At 38.3% G+C, this 22,934-nt stretch overlaps 1 protein-coding gene across 4 annotated transcripts in view; it reads left to right on the top strand.

Annotated features, from left to right (window-relative positions):
* KIAA0825 (KIAA0825 ortholog) overlaps window positions 1-22,934 on the top strand; it is a 297,939-nt gene that overhangs the window by 12,189 nt on the left and 262,816 nt on the right. For all 4 annotated transcript variants that reach the window (XM_058656342.1, XM_058656343.1, XM_058656344.1 and 1 more), the window contains exons 2-3: window positions 10,149-10,280; window positions 21,107-21,275. In XM_058656342.1, the coding sequence (XP_058512325.1) occupies window positions 10,150-10,280; window positions 21,107-21,275 (300 nt within the window). In that variant the 5' untranslated portion in view covers window position 10,149. The remainder of the gene's footprint in view (window positions 1-10,148; window positions 10,281-21,106; window positions 21,276-22,934) is intronic.

The raw sequence follows: 22,934 nt of genomic DNA, 5'->3' as shown, positions 1-22,934 counted from the left end.
TCTGCCTGCTAACTATGGCATCCCGTGTGGGCACTAGTTTGCGTCCTGGCTGCTCCACTTCCAATCCAGCTCTCTTTCTGTCTCTCCTTATCTCTCTGTTTTACATATACATATATATGTGTGTATGTGATATATATACATAGATTGCATGTATGATATATAGTATATAATATATACATTATGTATTATACATATAATATATATGCTGAAAAAAAATGAAAAAAAAGCTGTGCTGATTATTATTCTCAGTTGATCCTTAACATAATTGTTTTTTTTTTAATTTTATGGTAAAATTTCCATAGGGTCTGGGATTTTCCTACTCTCTCCCCAATTTTCCATCCACCGACTGATTTTCCCCATATTATTACAATAGTATAGTCCTTCATAAGCAGTCATAAGTCCATCAGTCTGTTATTTAAGTGTGCCCCGACATTGCTGGTACAGACAATGTCAGACAGTCCAGCATCCCATTGTCTAGATATGTCCAACAGTTTCACTGGGGGGGTCCATCTTTGATTTGGAAGTGGAAATGCGTACTGCATTGCATCTTTGCATCTGGATATAATAGTTTCTATTATGCCATCACTATACATTTCTTTAAATAAGAAGCCACAAAACAAAGTCAATAACAGATATGAAGTTAAAACAAAAAATTTACAGCACCATGGAGTTGAAAAACATGCCTGTGAATACCCAATGCATGGGTGAAGCAATGAAAAGAAAATACGCAAGCCTCTTGGGTAAAATGATGCCACTGTGCGATACATGAGCCAATGATATATTCGACAAGAGGAAAGAAACAATTTGAAAGAAATGAAAATAAAAACAAAAACATCAAAGCACATGGGATGCAGCAAAAACGCTATGCTGTTTTAAAAAGTGCTCTGTAATTTAAATTTTCTAATAAAACCAATGTATCTTTCTCCAAATTAGTAAGATTTTATTGCACTTGAAAAATCATTAGTCAATCACTAGCTCCATAACTGGTGGCATTATTTGGTTCTAGACTCAAAAATATGTAATAATTTCATGACTTGGAAATCATGTGAAATAAATCGGTGTCAAGTTATAAAAAGAATAGTAAAATTAATATTCATTTTCACATTATTTTGATTTCACTGTTGTATTAAAGCAAGAGATGGCTAAGACTGCATATTTAAGATTATAAAGAGTTATTAAAGTGAAAATATTTTCTAGGAAGGTAAGTGTATTAAAAAACAAAACAGTGTCAGATTTGGTGAGTAAATCATGAGAATTCTGTTTGTTCATCAAGGTGCAATAGTTTTTTCTGACTTACCCTGTTAATTTCTATTTTGTACACACGGGTATGTAAGACATTAATAAAGGAGTTACAAGGAAGTGTCTTATTGTAAAAAGAGGAGCTTGAGCAGTTCTAATATGTCAGTGTGAGGACTTACCAGGTATGTGTTGATATTTAGCCCACATAACTGTGGTGATAAGAACTGCCACACTTATTAGCAGAAAACATGGCCATGTAGGAGGAAGGTCCAATATGCAAAGGAGAATTGAGAAAATAAATCTAGTAACAAACTCTTTGTTTCATAAGCATACATACAGTATTATAAGTGATTATTTTAAAAAATTGAGACTTTTTCTAATCTTTGGGGAAGGATAACACATCAAAATTTTAACTCATAATAAGTAATGGGAAAGAAAGCAATTCCTGACAAATCTGAAATATCACAAAGGTCCATGTACCCTTACCAAAACCACTTTGCTTTGAGGAATTGTATGGGTTTTATATGAAAAATGGTCCTAGGGAAACAACTGAGACAACTGAGAATGAGAGAGAGACTTTTAGTTCAGACAAATAGTTTTATTAGTCAAGGGAGATAATCCTTGTTAGCAGATGGCCTGGGAACATTCCCACATGGTAGGGTGACCACGTGAGGGAATGCCGCCCTGGGTATACAGCACTGGGCCTTTATGCCTCTCAGGTGCGGGGGATGGGAGAAGGTAGCAGCTCCTAGATCTGTGCATGCTTGTGATGTATAGCGTGGGACGCTCATCATGGTGGGTGCTGACCTAATGCGCAGAGACAAGGTCAGGGTGATTTGGCACTTCAGACATTCCTGAATGAGTGTCCACTTGATTTGGCAGGTTGCTGCAGTCACTTCTGCTTTGCCCAACCTAAAAGTCTTATTCTGTTATTATTATTATTATCAAGCCATCACATATATTAAAGTAGTAAAAAGAATAATGCAGAGGACATAAAAAACCATATAGAAAATAAATCAAGGATACATAATGGCTTATGAGGTATGGCTTCCTCATGCCACCCTTTGTGTTCATTGGGGCATCCTGAACATTAGTAGCTCAACTGTTTTGTTGAGTGGTAAGTCGGCTGAGTCAGAGGAGCCCAAAAAAAGGGGCTAACACTTAAAATTCTCTGGATATTCTAAGAAATGGGGGTTGAGGGCAGTTCATGGAAGCTACCCAGTACTGTTAAAAACTTTCTGCTTCACATCTTATTTCACATATTATTTCTTGCTAGCTTACAGATTCTACCTTGGTTCTCTAGGTAGCAAGCTTGAAGAACAAAAAGTAGTTTAACAGTAACTAAGAGAACACAAAGGAAATGGAGAGGGGAAAAGTGATATTCATGAGCAAAATATTGCTAGAGCTGATTTGTGGTGATCACACATATGTCCTTTTACTAACATTCCATAGAATATAGCAGGTGCATAGCTAAAAGAAATCTCAGCCTAATAAATCTATCTGGCCTCTTCTATAAGTAAGCAATGTGTGTTTCCTCCCACTAGAGAGACTACATGATTTATCGGAGATCATGTGGAGATTATTTAAACCAGGATCTGTACTCACATCTACTAATTCTTGGTTCAGCGACTGTTTATCCCAATACAACATTTGAAAGTTGTTCAGTTACGTATGGAATGTATAGTTGCTGACAGTAGTCTACTTCCTTATACTCACCAAGTATGACTATTAGACAATAATATTGGAAGATAGGACTTGGTGGTGAACCAGAACCTGTGAGAATCTTGAGTTTGCAGCTCTAAGAAGGCATGACAGCTTCCCCCCCCAGGGCCTTTCCACGGTGATCACTCGCTCCAAGTGTTTCTCCTTTTCTTACGTGGTTTCCGTTTGGATTTCTTCCCATTGTTTTTCTTTCATGCCTACTATATTTCAATCCTTCTAAAGCACATTTTGGCTTAGCATAAGAAGAATGCCTTGTGAACCTTTATCATTGAAGAAACGCAAGATAAGTTAAAGTAAGGATTCTGACCATTGTGAGTTTGCATACAGAAAAAAAAACAGACCCCTTGGATAGAAAGGTAGGGTCAAAAATATTATAAAAAGACATTGGAAATTCCAGAATTTTATAAGCTTGCTTTTGATCACACACAATGTGATTTCCTTATGCTTTATTATAATGTTTTCTGGCGGTGCTTATAATATGTTCATATTTCATTATAGTTACTATTCTTAGGAATTTATCATTCAACTGTTAGAATATGCCTCTGGCTGAAACTTGAGCTACAGAAGTTTGGCTTACATATAATTCTTTAATCATTTTAAGAGGCAATAATTAATATTAGATTGGCTGTTAATAGTTGTTTCAAATATTAAACCTGTTTTTAAAAATCTTATATAAAATCAGAAACATATGAATGAAAATATTAAAGTAGTGTTTTGGGCCCAGCATGGTAGCCTAGCGGCTAAAGTCCTTGCCTTGCACGTGCCGGGATCCCATATGGGCTCCAGTTCTAATCCCAGCTGCCCCACTTGCTGTCCAGCTCCCTGCCTGTGGCCTGGGAAAGCAGTTGAGGACAGCCCAAAGCTTTGGGACCCTGCACCCATGTGAGAGACCCGGAAGAAGCTCCTGGCTTCAGATCGGGGCAGCTCCGACCATTGCAGCCTCTTGGGCAGTGAATCAGCAGATGGAAGATCTTCCTCTCTGCCTCTCCTTCTTTCTGTATATCTGACTTTCCAATAAAAATAAAATAAATAAAAAATATAATGTTGTGGAATAGCAATTTACAAGTTACTTGACTTTATGAAGTTTGAGTTTGCTATGATTTGAACAGGATTTGGTTCCCAAACTCATGTAGATATTTAACCGAGTAAAGAATTACAAGTTATTGCTACTAGGAAGGTATAGATTTGATCAAAGTATATTTAGGAGGTAGTTGATTAGAGTTATTTAGGTCACTGGGGTTGTGTCCTCAGAAGATATTTCTCACCGCAGAGTTGCTTGTAAAAGCCAATTGGAATACTCTTTCCTTTGACTTGAAATATATTGATTGATACTTACTGGACATTTTCTTTTTTTTTTATGCATTAATTACATTGCATTATGTGACACAGTTTCATAGACACGAATCTAAAAAAATGCTTGGACCAAAGCAGATTTACCTTTTAACTTGGTTCCTCATATTTTGGAAGTACCCTCACAGTTGCCAATCTACATCAGCCTCCTGATAATTTATTTTTGTCTTGCTGAGGTGGTGGTTATCTTTTCCTTAGTAGATAGAAGTGAAATAGTACTTTTCAACACCAAATAATAGAGATGGCAGTGAAACACACTTATTCTGCAAGCAGTAGCCCTGTGATCTCGTCCTGTTGCAGTGCATGCCAAATCATTGCCATGCTAGTGAGAAAGCTTCCAGTCCAGACGTTGGCCACACTTGCCACAGTTCACCCTCTCTCCACTCTTCCTCACGTTGATGCTGTGCCCCTCTGTTCACTCAAAGTAATCTCGTCTTGTTTGTTCTGTTTTGCACAGTAGGTTTTCTCTGAGCCTCTCACAGAGCATTTTAACATCATACCTATCTATAAAGGCAGCTCTTGCTTCTCTTGTCAGTTACCATCTTAGCACACAGACATCACAGAACTCTGCAGGTTACATGAAGTCTTGGACTTAACACTTTTTTGTTGTCCAGTCATATTCCTTTATTGCATTCCACATATTTACTGATAAACCTCAATGCTGAATAGAGAAAGGTCACACAACCTTGTACACTGGGAACCTTGAAATTATGATCACTGACTTAAATTGGATAGTCCGTAGTGTCACAGTTCATAGTCTTATTCCAGTAATTGCCAGGCGCCCACAGCCAACATCCAAACAATTCCAAACACATGTTCTTTTAACAATACAGATACCAGAACGCAATGCAAAATATGAGAAATATGGTCATAATTAAGGAGTATTTTGGAGTTATGTAACTATTGAGTACAATTTTAAAAGAAGTGATAAGCAGATTGACAAAATAAGAGTTAAGATTAGAAGACAAGGCAGGCTTTGTGGTGCTGGTTATTATGGCACTGCTTGGGAGACCAGCATCCTATGTCATAGTGTCCTTTCATGTTCCTCTAAAATGAAGATAATAACTCTTACAGAGTTATTGGAAACATTAAGGAAGTTATCATATTTAAAGTACTTTGTACATAGAAGAGACACAACACAATATATATATAAAGCAAAATAAATATATATATTGTTGTCATTTGCTGTTATGCTTAAGCTTGCTTCTGTATGCATTTTCAGTTTTAGATGGATGAGATCTGAATTAAGGGGGCTTTCTAATGTTTGAAAACTTGGAGACAAGCACAAGTTTTATTAAAAGCTTTATTAGAAGTTGTCTATAAAATAAAATTTTCTAAAATTCTCTACAAGAGCCCCAATCAAGTATTTTCATAAAGAAAGTAAAATTTTATTTTCCTGAAGTAATATTTGAGTGACTCATAACAGAGAAACTTTCAAATACCAAAGTGATATAAAAATATAGAACTATAGGAATTGAATTCATGGTTTGTAATTTGGGCCATGAGATTTAGGAATGACTGTTATGATAATAAATATAATTGAGCTGCCAGGGGAAGAATTTTAAAGTTTTGGTACCCAGAGGTATAACTTATGATAGGCATAGAGTTTTCTACCATTTAGCTTATAGTTCTTCTTTTGGTTTGTTTATTTGTTCTTTTGTGGCCTCATTTCAAGTTATATCAATATGGATTCTTATGACAGGTATTGGGTAAATATTTGTTTTGAAATGAGGAAATGCAAATTTTATTGAAAAAGAATTTAAGAGAGGAAAAATCAAAATGTGTAGTGATTTGAACATTTTAAATGATATACACATTTGGAAGCAATTGAATTTACAAGTGGCAAACCTTGTGGTACTACATGCTTTTAGATTAAAATGTTTCTAGTGGGCATTTGGCCCAATGGTGAAGTCGTTTTGGGAGATACCAGCATGCCATCTCAGAGTTCCTCAGTTCAAGTCTTGTCTCTGCTTCCAAATCCAGGCTCTTGATCTTGTGCATCTTGGCAGAAGGCAGGTGTTAGCATGGCCTCGGTCGCCCTCTTGGAAGGCCTATATTGAGTTCAGAGCTCCTGGCTTCAGCCTAGCCCAGTCTCAGGTATGTTGGCATTTGAAGAGTGAGCCAGCAAATGGTTCTATCTCTGTATCTCTTTGTTTTTCAAACAGATGTAAATAAACACAATGAAATCTTTGAAAAATCTTCTAACTCCAGAAAGATCCTGTGTAAAGCCTTGACTATTTCATTATAGGAAAAGCAGTTAGCATATCTTAAAAATTAATGATGTGGGAGACGGTCAGTGTTGTAGCCTCTGTAAAATGTATTAGACAATTTTTAAATGTTTTGGATTTATCCCAACCAAAATCACATTTTCCAAGAGTTTTTCCTAACATTTATCTTGTGTATATTTCTTATCAATTTAATGGTTAAATTTCTTGTCTGTGCACCAGTATTCACATACCTGTATGCACTAATTTTGTTTTCCAAGAACTCCTAAGCCCCTTACGACTCTTCTTCATTGAAAGCATAACTTTCTTCAAAGGCTGTGCATTTTAAATTTTGCAAAGTTTAGATTCATCTCTGAATTCTTTGATTATAAGGTAATTTTAGTCCTACCAAATATCCCTATTCTTGAAAGCTGTAAAATTTTTTATACAATATTTCATAAAGGGACATGTAACAAGTGTTTTCATCCAGCAAGGCTAGGAGCCAGGAGAGCCTAACTTCAAGGCCAGAGCCCCCACGCTGCTATTTGTGCCACCTCTGCTATCATTTATCTGCTTTCTTTTCTTTTTTTTTTTTTAAAGATTTATTCATTTTATTACAGCCAGATATACACAGAGGAGGAGAGATAGAGAGGAAGATCTTCCGTCCAGTGATTCACTCCCCAAGTGAGCCGCAACGGGTTGATGCGCGCCGATCCGATGCTGGGAACCAGGATCCTCTTCTGGGTCTCCCACTTGGGTGCAGGGTCCCAATGCATTGGGCCGTCCTCGACTGCTTTCCCAGGCCACAAGCAGGGAGCTGGATGGGAAGTGGAGCTGCCGGGATTAGAACCGGTGCCCATATGGGATCCCGGGGCTTTCAAGGCGAGGACTTTAGCCGCTAGGCCACGCCGCCGGGCCCATATCTGCTTTCTTTTCTTTTTTTTTTTCTTCTTCCCTTACTGTCTCCTCTCATTTCAGAAACTGTAAGGGGGAAAAAAGTTAATAAAAACAACAATACAAGTGAAATGTTTCTCTGATTTTATTCCTTTTACTATTAGGTAAAGTGAATTTTCTAAACGACTGATTTGAGGTCTATTAAACCTTGATTTAAAAGAGTTTCAGAATAGATTTTTTTTAGTGGAGTGAGCAGAATTCCTAATTTCTATGTGAATTGTGTTTCCTATACTGTGTTGTCTTAATCCTACCGCCTTAGAGCTGGCGTTGTAGCGTTGCACATTAAGCCACTGCTTGAGGCACGCACTTGCTGTGTCAGAGCACTGTCTCCAGTGCCCGCTGCTCTGCCTCCGATCCACTTTCCTGCCAACGCGTTTGAGAAGGCAGCAACCAACAGCCTGCCACCCATGTGGGAGACCCACGTGGAGTTCCTGGCTTTGGTCTGGCCCTCCCTCGCTGTTGTGACCAGAAGTTCAATATAACTTAAAACTAACATTTACAGTAAGTGTAGGTCAACTTCATGAATGTATAGGTTATGTATTTTAGTTTTAGTTTTTGAAAGGCAGAAGAACACAGAATGTTCTGTCTACTTGTTCAGTGAAGTGAACCTGGAAAAAGCTTCTGCTCCTGGAAAACTCTGCTGCCTCTGGCTCTGGCCGTTTGCGGCCATTTGGAGAGTGAACCAGCAGGCGGAACGTGTCTCTGTTTCTTCTTCTCTCTGTAAATGTGCCCTTCAAAAAAAAAGAGATTTATTTATTTTAATTGGAAAGGCAGATTAACAGAGAGAGGAGACAGAAAGGTCTTCCGGCTACCTTTTTACCCCCCAAAATGGCAGCAATGGCTGGAGCTGAGCTGATCCAAAGCCAGGAGGCAAAACCCAGCGCCTTCTCTGGAGATTTGGGTACCATAGTACAACATACAAAAGAGGACATTGCCATGATAATAACAGCCAGACTCGGAAGTAATGCCAACCCCAGAGACAAAAGAGCATAAACTATAAGCTAGTCAGCAAGAAGGAAAGGAGCTGAAAATGGATGACAGTCAGACAAATCAGCCCCTTCCGGGTGTATCTCAAGGCGAGAACATCTCAGCTCACTCCAGGTGTAATGTGTTTTGTGTTGATAACTGCAGGTCGTCAGCCATAGTCTTGCTTCTGTTTATAGATGTGATAGCAAAGCAGTGATAGGATGCAGAAGAACTGAGATTAACCTAGTGAACAGGTAGGGTAGAAAGGCTGACTATTGAATATTAATAGTTTCCGTTCATCAGATGGAGCTCTCCTGGTGTCGGCTGCCCAGCCAGTGGCAGCATTTCTCAGCCACCTTTGCATTCAGGTAGAGTCATGTGACTAGCAGTCACCAGTGAAATATAAACAGATGTGATAAGAGGCCCTTCTTGGCCAAAGTCATCAAAAGCTAATTTACCTTTCCCATCCATCACTTCTTTCATCCACTCAAATATCACTTCCTCAGAGAGCTTTGTCTTCATATTCATCAAAACAAGAGCTCATACCCTGCCCCAGTTCCTTGACTCTTGCCTGGCCCACTGCCTGCTTTCCATCTCCTTAAAGCACTTCTGACCTGTCTACTTGCCTGTCTCCTGGAGGTCAGTGTGTTTAACTTAGTGCAGCAATAGCCCACCCCTACAGCTGTGCCTGTTATCAATCAAATATTTAATACATTTATATGGAATGAATGAGTGATTGATTGGCACTTTGATGTGGGGGAAATGCAGGTGGCCTGTGAGGGTGGTGGGGAACTTCCTCTTACACTCCCCTAGGGGAGAGGAAGGAGTAGGATGTGTGTGCCCTTCTAGAGAAGCAATGTCTGATTTCCAGGCAAGAGGAATGGGTACAAAGACAGCCAGTCGTCTCAGGCAGAGTTTGTGGGGGACTGGGAATGGTATCAGTTCTGGTCTTCTCTTCTGATTGCTTCCCTGTTGTGTGAGATTTTTCCAGCGGAGGAAGTCCATCACGATTACATTACTTTTGGAGGAACTTTGTTCAGCCAGTGAACTTCAGAGAAAGAGCCTCTGTGAGCTAAAAGGATTAGAGGGGATGGGAGTCAGGAAGAATGCCCTAGGTTCTGAGGCTACTGTTTGGCACCTGACTCGGGATGATCCTTTGCTGACGCCAAACAGCCTCACGGAAGCGGGTACCATTTCTCCTTCACTGTTGAATCAGTTATCAACATGGACATTACCAGATTATGCTAGAAGATCTCAAGGAAAATTTTGCTGCTTTGTTTATAAATCGGCCTAGGAAGGTGAGGCATTAGAACATCCGAGGCTCCAATTTCCAGGGTAGTATATGGACAAACGTGTGCGGGGAGTGCCGAGTTCCTGCTGGACACATCCTGCACTCAGCGGTCCAAGGGCTTTGTGATTTCCTTTGCAGCATGGAGTTCCAGTGAGAGGCAGCAGGATGCCGCCCCTGGGGAAGCTGCTTATGTTCAGCTTTCACACCATAGGAAAGTGTAGAAATTGGATCAAACTTGATGAAACAAGACCTTCTACCTGGCTTGGGAATGGTCAGGTTCTCTTACAGCTGTTTTTCATTGAGCCTGTACTTGAGAGTGTATTTTGTTTTCTTTTACAACTTGAGGTTTTGGCCCCTCACCCCACCCCCTTACCTGATTTGCGGGAAACTGACCAATTCTGTTGTTTATTCTTCTTCCTCAGGATGGATTGGGGAGATGAATATTCCCATAATTCTTTTGACCTACGCTGTTTGTTAAACTCATTTCCTGGAGACTTGGAGTTTAAGCAGATCTTCAGTGATATTGATGAAAAGATCGAACAAAATGCTGTGAGGTAAATGTTGCTCGTTATTTGAAGCAGGTTGTTTTCATGTTTGACTTACCTGGAAGCCACCTAATCTAGTTTTCATGTTTCCTGCTCTTAAGTCATGTTAAGGTTTAATTACCACAAACTTCCCTGAAAATTATTCAGTGGACCAGACACCCTCAAAATTGAATGAAATACCTGAATCTTACTACTTCCAGTAGGGCTAGATGGACGCATTAACATTTACTGATTTGCTATTAATCATTTCTTACCATTTTCCAGCATTGCTGTCCTGAGTTTTAAGCCTCTCCCAAAATATTTGAGATTATAAGTGTTTCAGATTTGGAATTTTTTTCAGATATTGTAGTATTTGCATATACATAGAGATCTCTTAGGGATAGAACAAAATTCTAAACACAAACTTCATTAATATTTCATGTGCACCAAGTTATACACATGCCCTTAAGGTGATGGCGTGTGATATTTCTTGTGCACCTGTGTTGACTGCAGCGTATCTTATGAGGTCAGATGTGGACATTTCCATTGTTGGCTCTCAAACAGTTCATGATTTTATGACATTTTTTGCTTTCAGATTTTCAGATTAGATGCTCAACTTGTAGAATGTTTAAAGTTAAAAGTTCTTGGTTGAAAGATATGCACAGAAGCTAAACATTTTGAGATATTAAAGTAAACTGGCTCTAATTTGTTGTGAAAACAGAACATTAAAAACAAATTCCTTATTTGGGCTGGTGCCATGGAGTTGTAGACTAAAACCTCGGCCTGTGATGTCAGAATCCCATATGGGCACTTGGTTCTCTTCCCAGCTGCTCCACTTCATATAGAGCTCTTTGCTTATGAGCTGGGAAAGCAGCAAAGGATGACTCAAGTCCTTGGGGCCCTGCACCCCTGTGGGAAACCCAGAAGAAGCGCCTGGAATCTGGCTTCAAATCGGCTCAGCTCTGACAGTTGTGACCGTTTGGAGAATGAACCAGCAGATGGAGGATCTCTCTGTCTCTTCTCCTTATCTGTAAATCTGCCACTTAAATAAAAATAAGCCTTAAAAAAGATAGAAATAAAAACTTCTTATACATGATGATGTTTGTTGTTTTAACCCTCCTTTCCACCTAGTGTTAGATTTACTGCTTGCCAAGTTATTAGATTCGCTGACCACCGGGGAAAGAATAACTCAGCCAAATATAAGAAAAGAATTTAAATGGCCTTTATTTCAGGGAACTGTGGCCACGGCTGTTTCACTGAAAATATAGTGAATTCTTCATCTCTTAACCATAGGCATACATAACTTTAAAAGATGGCTTATTGTTGGGGAATTACAATTAGAAAGAAAATCTCCCATCACTAAAATGCTCTGCATGCAGCAGGAAGAAAAAAGCATTAAGCAAGACAACGATGTGTTTCAGGCAGCCCACTAAGAGAGTGCAAGACAGGATAGCATTTCAGCACCTTCCAAAGCAGCCAGCACAGAGATATTATTAAAGTAAATGACCAATAGTCCCCAAGTAAAAGACACATGAAGAGCATTTCGTCACATCAACATCATCCTGACTTGTCATGGCATTAGGAAAGACTGCCCACGTGAGCCAATGAGCTTCATGCTCAGGAGAGATAAGCCTCTCATCAGTTAGTTATTAGCTATTGGACCTAGACATTCGGTAAAGTTAAGTGCAGAAGGCTCACACATGAACTGGGAGGTGGGAGAGCTGCCCCTTGATGTTCAGATGTCAAAAAAAAAAAGTGTCCTGAGATGGACATTTCTGGGTCACAAAGCTGGTACCAGGGCAGCTGACCAAGAGTCACAACTAGTGCTTCTTCCAAGGGAGACGTGGCACGCTGGATCAGCTCAGCTGCAGCCATTTGGGCAATGAACCAGTGGATGGAAGATTCTTCTGTCTTTCCTTTTTTCTGCAAATATAATCTTTCCAGTAAAAATTAAATAAATGTTTTTAAAAAAGGAAAGAAAATCTAGATAATGTGTGGTAGAAGTTTGGAATAATAGTTAAGGCATTGCTTGACACCTCCATCACATAACAAAGGAGCTGTGTCCAAGTTCCAACTCTGCTTTCCATTCAGGCTTCCTGCGAATGTTCATCTTGGCAGACAATAGATAATGATTCAGACACTCGGGTATTTGCCAGTAATGTAGGTGTCCCAAACTGAGTTGCAAGCCCCAGGCTTCTGCATGTAGATCTGGCTGTTGTAGGCCGTTTGGGGAAATAAGCCAATACATGGAAGATTCTCTCTCTTTCTCTCTCTCTCTCTCCATCTCTCTCTGCCTTCCAAATAAATGTTTTTAGATAACATGCATTTTCATCAACTTTTTGAAGAATCCTTATATATAAACAGTACTGTATGTGTAAACTTTAATATACTAAGGCTGGCTTGATGCCTCAGTTGGCTAACCTTCCACCTGCAAGCATTGGCATCCCATATGTGCACTGGTTTGTGTCCCATCTGCTCCACTTCCCATCCAGTTCCCTGCTTGTGACATGGGAAATCAGTGGAGGATGGCTCAAGTCCCTGGGACCTTACAGCCACATGGGAGATATGGAAGAGGCTCCTGGTTCCTGGTTCAGGTTAGCTCTGACCGTTGCGGCCATTTGGGGAGTGAATTAGCAGAGATGAAAGACCTTTTTCTCCATCTCTCCTCCTCTCTCTAAATCTTCCATTCCAATAAAAATACATTTTAAAAAAACATACTGTTGAGAGTACATACCATATTTGATATTACATATAAATGACATTTTATATTAAATATATAATTATTTGTACATTGTATATGTTTATATACTGCATGATGTAGTTTCTAACCCAAGGAAACTTGCAGATGCAGATACTGGTGACTAATATAGATTAAGAAATCATTTTTTCTAAATTCCAGAGATGACTGTATTTTTAAAATAGATAATATTTTTTGAAAGGTAAATTTATCTTTTCATAATAACATTTGGCCTTCATCAGAACAAAGCATGCCACTGGACTCTGATGTTTTTGTTATAGACCTTATTTTTATTTGCTGTACCATCTGTACTTAATTTCCTTCCCTACCTGGTCAATAAAAAATCATATTTAAAAGCAACACAGTGATTAAAATATTGTATTTTGCATTCATGTTATTTAGGCTGAAACTCAGATGTTAGTATTAAAAAGGAAATATAGTAGAGAACATAAGGATATAATTTTTAAATTAAAAAGTATTTTATTGCCCATATATTAAAACGAACCTGGAGCAGAACCACTCCAAGTGACATTGATCTTCACAAGGGATAAAATAAGGGAGTAGCTGCATGTGCTGTGTGCTACAGTTAGAGTCAAGTCTATTTTTCATCAAATTCAATTATGTTTTTATTATACTCTGGAGGATAAACATAATAGTATAGGGTGTATATATTTTTAAAAGTAAAATACTGAATAATAACCATGGTTCAGAAGAGTGTAAATCATTTATGCACTCATTTATTGCCTTCTAACAGAATAGCTTTTAGAAAATTGTGTGTCATGACGAATCAGTTATGCCACACTTAGACTGCAGTAGTTGAATTACCCTTGGCATTTTTGTATTCTAACGGTTCTATTTATCTCCCAGTGGTGTGCATTGAATAAGTCATGAATATCTGTAAATATGGGTTTTCCCCAATACTTATAAAAGAAAAAAAAAACATTAGTAATTCATTTTTAAATATGTTCTTTTTTCTTGCACTTGAATTTTTAAAGTTGTATTTCTTTCTAGCAGTGACCCTGACATCTAAGTGTGACTTCCTTCCCCCGCCCCGTTCTTAATATCATCAGGTTTTATGAGCCACAGGGTCTTTCCCCTACCCAAAGCAGTGATTCACCAGAATGGGCCAGTGCGCCCCCGAGGTCATCGAACCTTCCCTATCCTCCAGGAGTGGCTGTCATTCTCTCAGACCATTTTCACCTCTCCATCTTCATTTCCATTGCAATCAGAGGTGGGCAACTTGGAGGTGTGACTGTGGAAATCAGTGAGGGTGAATCATTTGCTTTGAACACACATCAGAATCAGTAATAAGAGGCTCAATTACCTGTTAAGGACTCCTACAAATGTTATACCCACAAATCTCGCCAACTCATTAACTCACTAACTGAAGACTGTGCATGGTAAAGAGGGATCTTTTGTTTGCTTGTACTGACTGAAACGTAATAGTTTAACAAGGTGTTGAAGTATAGATGTTTTCTTGGACTTATGGTGTACAGAGAATGCTTTTTCTCTTAATGTTCAGTTGGGTAAGTTTGTGTCTTGCTTTTCAGTTTTCTAATTATAGATGGCCTGTAGGTTTTACTGGCACTGATAAAGAATGACTACTTAAAAAAGAAAAAGAAAGACTAGGCTGTGCTTTCAGACTGCAGTTTGAATTCAGGAGATGCAGGGAGCAACATTAAACTGAGTTTGTTGTAGAATTTGGTACCGTTAGATCTAACAGAGTTTCGGTATTTGTTATCTACCCTTTCGCTATGTTTTCTCATTTTTAGTTTTCCTTAGTGTTTGACAGTTTTAAAAGTATAGCTTTTTCATTTTTAAGCTCATTGACTTTATCTACCCCAAGCCAAATAGGCACAAGAAAGAGTTATTGTTTGAGAATATTCCTAATGAATACCATTGAATTATCATTCCATGGAAAGTAAGCAAAAGGAAACAAATGCCTGCCACTTTATGAACTGCTGTGTTTATGAAAGTGTGAATAATATTTTTGTACTGAGAGTTGAGACCTGATAAGAAGATTGAGTCAATTATAGTAGGACCTGTATCTTCCCGAGAGGATTGTGATTGCTGGGCTCACGGGAACTAAGCCCTCATCCCAGAAGCAGTAGAGTCGGGTGCCCAGTGAAGTCCTGTCCCAGCTCTGCGGACCAGAGCCAGGCAGGGACACCACAGCACAGCTGAGCTGCTGTGACAGCTGTGACAGCCATGGTTTGCTCTTCTTTGCTGTTGGATGCTGCCTTGAGATTTATCTGCACCGTGACAACTCTCTCTGAAAAAGAACCTTGTCGGGAATTCCACAAAGTCCACACAGTGTTCAAAAAGGTTTACTCCTAGTGGCGTGGCCTAGCGTAGTTAAAGTCCTCGCCTTGAATGCGCTGGGATCCCATATGGGCGCCGGTTCTAATCCCGGCAGCTCCACTTCCCATCCAGCTCCCTGCTTGTGGCCTGGGAAAGCAGTCGAGGACGGCCCAAAGCCTTGAGATCCTGCACCCATCTGTTGTTCAGTTTCATAATTGATTTTAATATGACAGTGAAGATAAGGCTATAGATTAGGTGCATTCCCAGATCTCATTCTTATGACTTTCGTCCCCATCTCCACTTTTTCCCTGTTTCTTTCTCAGAGAGAGTATCAAGGAAATCACTGGATAAATGCCAAGGGAGATTCCCCAGTTCCCTTTCTTTTTAATTTCAATTTGTGTGGGTTTGTTGGGATTAGACCAGTCTGATTTTGGTAATTGCACCAAAATTACTGAACAAGCCTCCATGGATAAAAAAGGAAGCACTCTATATTTCTGTTTGTCATGGGTATTAAACTGCCATGTCTTATATGCCTATAGGACATTTCTAGAAAATTCTGTTTATATTATTAACACATGTAGCCCTATGCGACTTTTTTCTTGCTCCTATCACTTCCGTCTATGAAAAGTGATCCAAGTCAGATGTAGATTTGCAAGGAAGTAGAAAAGATGTGTGTGTAATGCCAGGTTCATTGTTGTCACTGCCAGCTCTTCCCCCCTGCAGTTGATGGGAGTTTAGGGGAGCAGGTTACAGACTCTTCCAGTGCTTTAGATTTCTTAGCTTGGCACCGGCCTAACCAGGTTCTGAATTCAGGAACCTTCTCTCTACTTTTATGATAGTGTTGGTTGTGTAAAGCAGTGAATCGACAGAAGCCCCTAACTCTAAACTTTCCTTTCCACTGGGTTTCTGCTAGTATACACTGAAGAAAAGGTGGACAAACAATAGACCCGAATCTTGGGAAGCTGTTAGCAGAGTGCAGATGAGACATGATAGGGGCCTGAGCCAAGTTTTCACAAAAGGAACCCACACGAGAGGACACAGATGAGGAAGATGGAAAGAGGTAATGTGGCAGGATATGGGTGCCAGGATCTTTTTCTTATTCCTGAAAGTGCAACTACCGCATTTTGAAATGACCAAAACGTTTCTGAAATAGAGCACAATTCAATGTAAATGCTTCAATCTAGCAAGAGCATTTACAGTCAGCTTAAATGTCAAGATTTCAAATCACAATGATTATGTCTGTTTTCTCAGTTTCTTTCCCTATCTCCACTACACCAGCCTGATCTTAACTGACTCTTGTGCTGCCATATTAATTTAGTGTTGTCCATGTAATCATGGGGCATCTCAAACTTTTTGGAAATACAAGTGTGTGTTTATACATGCATGCATACATACAGGAATAGAGATGTGGTCCTAACGTAAGTTTTAATGTACAAGTAAGCACAATTTCCAGGTGAGAAAACAGTGAGCTTAGATGGTCAGCTCTGCAGATTGAGGGTCTGATATCAATGATCCCACTAATTCTCTTAGCATATGAGTATCCATGCATATAGCCCCCTCATCTATAAGGGAAGCCTTTTAGTCTTTCCCACAGGCACATTTAGTGAATCCCTCCTGCGTATTCCCCTGGCACATTTTACACACCTCTTATCAAGTCCTACAGTATTGTGGTTATTTATTTACAGGTCTGTCTCTCTCACTAGACAGAATTCCTCCAGGGATGGGACAATGTCTTATTCATGTTTGTGTCCTAGTATATATCACAGTGCCTACCACATTCAGCATTCAGCTAATATTTATTGAAAATAATGCTTTAGTTCAGTAAGCAATTTTTACAGTCAAGGAATCTAGGAGTGAATGCCGAGTGAGAAAAATTACCGTAGATATCCTTTTTTAAATGCGTCCTCCATATTGCAGTTTAAAAATGGTTTATAAATTGATTTATACACAGCTTCTCAGTAATGCACAGCTCATTAACTTGGATAATTCAGAGTCGTTATAATTAAAGCACATTGGGGTTCACATTTATTAAGAAACGTTGAGACATAGGAAAAGGCATAAAGAGTACTGTGATGAATACTTGCATCCCCGCCAGCCAGTTTAACAAGTGAATCCTTGCCAGTCCAGCTCCAGCTCTCCGGATGACTCTCCCCAATGGCTTCTCTTCCACCCGCAGCTTGCCTAGGGTACACTGATTATCCTATGGCATTTCTGCACACTTGGACGACTTGTGTTTTAAATTCTGAACAATAGGTAACATTTCATGTTTTCACGCTCTCATATGGATAGGATAGTACTATGCATTTCATTGGTACCTCCCCTGCCTTGATATTATATTAAGATCCATACTTGTTAATAAGTGTATTTTTCTTTTCATTTTCATGGTTCCTTTTTAATGAATGAACTTTTTGATTATTTAATCATTCTCTTTGTGACAGACCCTGATGTTGTTCCCAATAGCTTTAACATTAAAAATAAGGCTGGAAGCACTTGTGTTCTGGCATTGTGCATTAAGCCTCTACTGGAAAAGCTGTCAACCCATGTCAGAGTGACAGTTTCTGTGCTAGCTGCTCCACTTCTACTCTAGCTTGTTACTAATACCCGGGAAGGCAGCAGCTGATGGCCCAGGTACTGGGGATCCTGCCACCTGCATGGGAGACTTGCATGGACTCTGTGGCTTGTGGCTTTGGCTTGACCCCAGACCTAGCTGTTACTACGTTTTGTGAAGTGAATCAGTTTAAGGAAAACCTCACTATCTTTGTCTTTGTGTCTCTCTTCTTTTAAATCATTCAAAACTAATTGAATTTTGAGCCACTTAATAATTAATTAAATTAACCCTGCCTTTAATAAATAAATCCTTGAAAAGAGGACCAAGGAGATACCTTCAAAAGGCCTTTAGATGTTAGCTAATGTTGCAAATTTGGAATTTAAGCTGTTTAGGGGAGGAAATCCATTGCTATTTTTAGATTTAAGATTTTGCTCTTGTATTTGGGACTTAACAATAAATGGGGTGATTTGGTTTCTTTTTTTTATTATTTATTATTTTTGATTCATTAATTACATTGTATTATGTGACACAGTTTCATAGGTACTTGGGTTCTCCCCACCCCTCCCCAAACCCTCCCATGATTTGGTTTCTTTATTGAATATCCTTGGTGATTTTTCATGACTGACCATGCTCCCAATGTAAATTTGAAGCAACTTCCAATTAAGCTAAAAACATTTTGCCAAAAAAAAGCACCATGTTCTCTAAGAAACCCTTAGCAATTAAGACATCAAGTTGTGTTGCTCATGTCCTATATCAGAGTGTCTGGGTTCATCTTTCAACTCTGTCCCTTAATTTCAGCTTTTTGATAATGGTGGCCTTGAGAAGTAGGAATATTGATGCAGGAAATTGGAGTTACTGCCACCAAAATAAGGGACCTAGATTGAGCTTCCTAGCTCCCACTTTTAGCCTCTGGCTATGGCAGGCATTTTGGGGAATGAACTAGCTGATGAGAACTCTCTCTCTCATCATATATATATATATATATATATATATATATATGCTATATTATATATATAATTATATATCATATATGCTATATTATATATAATGTGTATATATTATATATGTGCTATAATATATATAAGATATATAAGCTTCATATATAAACTTTGCTTATTTATCTACTTATTTACATATGCATAAACTATATATATTTATAAAAACTTAGACTAAAATCTCACATCATGTAATAATAGGCACTACTCCTAATTCCTGATTACATTCCATCTGCGATATTATTTCGTGTTTGAAAATAACATCACTGATATTGTAACCTTAATTTTGACCCCAAAGAGATCATCAGAGTACACACTAAACTGATGTGCCTCTTCAGTGTTCAGAAGCATTTCTTATGTGTAACAATTTGAGAAGAAATGACTAGGTTTCAAATGATTATGGATTTAGAGCAAGATGTGTAGACTGTGGTGAATGGCAAAATAAGGAAAGCCTCCTAAAAAGAAAATCAGTGTTTGATATTTTAAAATATATGAGAAAATGCTTTCACAAGAAAACTCAACTATATTGGGTTTTATCAGTGAGGTGGGGATTCCCCTGAAATGTAACTACTGAATCCCTGTATTAGCATGTGGACAAATGACTAGACCATCTAACCCTCTGAACGCTTTCTTCGATGTGTAAACTCTCCTCAGATTCAGATGGTAGAGATTATCCTAAAATCTGAGTCCTGATTGAAACAGGTTTAGGTAGACCAGCTGCTGAGCCTTTCCAATTCATGTTGCTGGAATTGGATGAGGCTGCATGAGACGCATGAGGATGCTATAATCCAAAGCTTTGATAGAGGGTCCCTGGCGTCAAGGTGTACGTTCAGGGTATCATGTATCTAAGCCTGTGGAAGTGCTTATGTAAGTTAAGAAAATATGTGCCAATCTCTTGTCAGACTTAAATCTGGTGTTCTTGACTAAGACTACCCAGTCAGAAAATCGAGTGGCCCGTCGCCAGAGGCTAGGTATTGTTTTTCGTTCTTTATTTTCATGGAAAGCTTCTTTGAGTCTTAGGATGCCTTTTTTAAAAAAAAGAAAGGTAATTTACTTTGAATTCACGTACGTTTAGAAGTCTCCTGTTAAGCTTTCCTTAAGCTTTTAACAGTGTACATTTTCTATTATTCCAGTTTTAACTGTCAGGGCTTGGTTGCAGGGTTCTATGATATAGGACCTATATTTAATACCAAGTATATTTTCAAAGCAATATCTCTACTTTCTTGTAACACATTTTTCTTAATTCTGTTAAGAGGCATACTGTCAATTTTGCATAAGGGGATTCAGCTTCAAAGGACGTAGGATTCATAGCTTTCTTGTAGTTTAGATATGCTGCCATCAGGTGGTAGTAATATGTCATATCCATGTGGCTTCAGAGATAGCAATATGCTCAAGGTCACCAGTTGAAGCTACAGTGATTTGTAAAAATGAACATGTAGAATCGTTGATAAACATTAAAATGACAATATTTCTGTCATTTTTCTTTTAACCAAAGTGAAGTGTTTAAAACAGATAGTATAAGAGCCAATATAATATTTTATCTGTTTATCTAGTTTATTTATTAGATAAATGAAACATTCTGCTTTATGCCTTACCAATGTTAAGAAAACGTGGAAAAGGAAAATTGAAAACTGACCTAGTTTTATCACCTAAACATCATCTCAGTTAATCCTTTGTTTCTTTTCTTTCCTTTTTTTAATTATTCTGTGCAATTCTTAGTATGTTTATGTCTAGATTTTTTTCCGGGGGTGGGAGTGGAATTGAATGACATAAAAAGGTATTTAGCTGAGGCAACATTGTACAAAGAGCTTGTGTTTTACAAGTGTTAAAATTACAGCACCTTTTTAAATACTTCATGACTTACTAATACTCCATAGACTGAAGTTTTCCACAGTATAAATAGTCACTGTCCTGCCAGTGGGTCCTGCACATTTCTGATTTGCTGAGCTACCAGGAGCTTTTTTTATCTCCTAAGCAGAGCCGATCAAGAGAAGTGTTACTGCCCTGCACCTGTAGTTTTGTTTTAACAAATAAGGACCTCTTGCTCAAATAAATAGATATTATATGTATTTTTTCCCTAGCAAATTCAAACTCTGCCCTCACCTCTGAATGAAAATGCATAGTTTCTATTATTTCAATACCATATGAAACTTTTATAATTTTATCTGTTGTACTCAATCAGGTAGGACGTACATTTCTGGGCCTGTGATATTATGACATGGAACTATTGCCTACTTCCTACCAAAAATATTTTCTCTCTCTCTTCTTTGTATAGCATAGAACACTGCTTTAAGGAAATACAGTCTGAAGTTCACAAACTATGTCCGGATGTGCAGCTGCAAACACCCGCAGACTACTTTGAATGGCTCAGTCACTATAACTGTGATGCGTCTAAGGCACCTTCCATTCCCCATGGAGATGTGATAAAATTCCTCAGAACAGTGGTAAAACTTCTTTGTTTGTTTTATAATGATGTGAAGTGGGTGAGCAGGGGATACAATTTGTTCATTTCCATTTGTTAATACTTACTGTAGCGGCCATATTCTGACATATCTAAGAGTGTGTATTTGAGGAATGAAATCCAGTAAGCTGTCTTTTTTATATTTTAGTATAATTTTTATCATTTAAGAAATTTTGTGGGAATCATGACTCCTGTATAGTTTGTGGTATGGCATATCAGTAACACAATACCAGTAGAGCTGATTCGATATCTATTGTAGTTGTCCACCAGAGAAGTTTGTTTGCATTCTATTTTGTGTTTCCTTGCCATGTCTGTGTTTCTCCATGCAGTGCTAAGTATGATGACACCGTCCCTATCACTTGTATTATTAAAATAGCCTTTTCTCTTGCTCCCTACATTCCCAACCTGCAGTTATACCCACTTTTTTCAATAATGGAGTGGTTCTTATAAGAATACTGTTAACTAATTGGAATTAGTATGTTGACATTCTCTGATATATGTTAAAGATTTCCGTAACCTTCTTCAAGAACAGTTATTTCCTTGCACCTACATCTGCAAGGGTGCTAGGTTGCAACAATGGATTCCCAGAAAAGCAGCACAACTGTTAGAAAGCAGTGTTTCTGCAGCTATGGTTTTAATTTAATTTAATTTAGGGTGGGAGGGAAGCACTGTTGTTGTCTAAACATCAAACATTGACGAGGCAGATGTGGAAAATATCTGGAGGTTGTAGATGGCTTAGGATGACAGAATCAGCTGAAAATAGTTTTTGGCTGTTGTTATTATTACAGATGTCTCTTTAATGTTTACAAAGTAATAAGAGGAAGAGAAAGGAAGACTGTGCCCTGAAGCCTTAATCTTTTAAGAAAATCCTCTCCCCCTTTATCTCCTGAAGGTGGAATCTTGAAGAATAAAGATGGATATAGTTATTCCTTTAATTTCTATTAAGAGCCATGTGTATTGAATTTCATTAATATTGATGTAATAATGCCTTCTCATTTAATTAAAAGCAAAAGCTTTTAATTATCTTTTAATCTGTCACACATAAGTCATTCTCCATTCACTGCAGGGCAAAGGCCGCCTTAGTTTTGCTCAAATTCATTAGACTGATAGGCTAGTTCCAGGCCTAGGTTTTTTTACATAATTGATCATGTTATTTCAAGGAAGGAACCACATTATTAAAACAGATCCAGATGAAAATAACCTTATTATCAAGTTTCTACATCCTCTAAGTGTCAATCTTGACAGTCATTTTCAAACATTTCCCCTCCCCTCATCCCATAGGAAATTTGTTTTAATTATCTGACTATTTGAATAAAAACCAGGATCCTCATTGTGGCAATTATACCAAAGTTATTTTCAAAATGTAAACGACCATACAAAACACAGATTTTAAACCTCTGTAATCTATTATTATTCTTTGATTAAACATTTATGGTAATTGAATAATAAAGAAATCCATCAGTGGGGCACTTTAGAGGACTCATTTGCCTTATAGGATCCACCATGATACTGCCATGTCCTGGGTGGTGTTGTAAGGATGTCTCTTTTGCAGAAATTTCAGAAGATGTGAATAGAGAGGAGGGAGAATTAAACAATAGAGAGGCTACATGCCCTTGGTGTGGTCAAAGGAACGTGGCTGAGG

Source organism: Ochotona princeps, chromosome 28 (assembly GCF_030435755.1).
Source record: "Ochotona princeps isolate mOchPri1 chromosome 28, mOchPri1.hap1, whole genome shotgun sequence".
NCBI classification, from domain to species: domain Eukaryota; kingdom Metazoa; phylum Chordata; class Mammalia; order Lagomorpha; family Ochotonidae; genus Ochotona; species Ochotona princeps.
The sequence above is the reverse complement of the archived record's forward strand: the minus strand, read 5'-3'. Positions and strand labels throughout refer to the sequence as shown.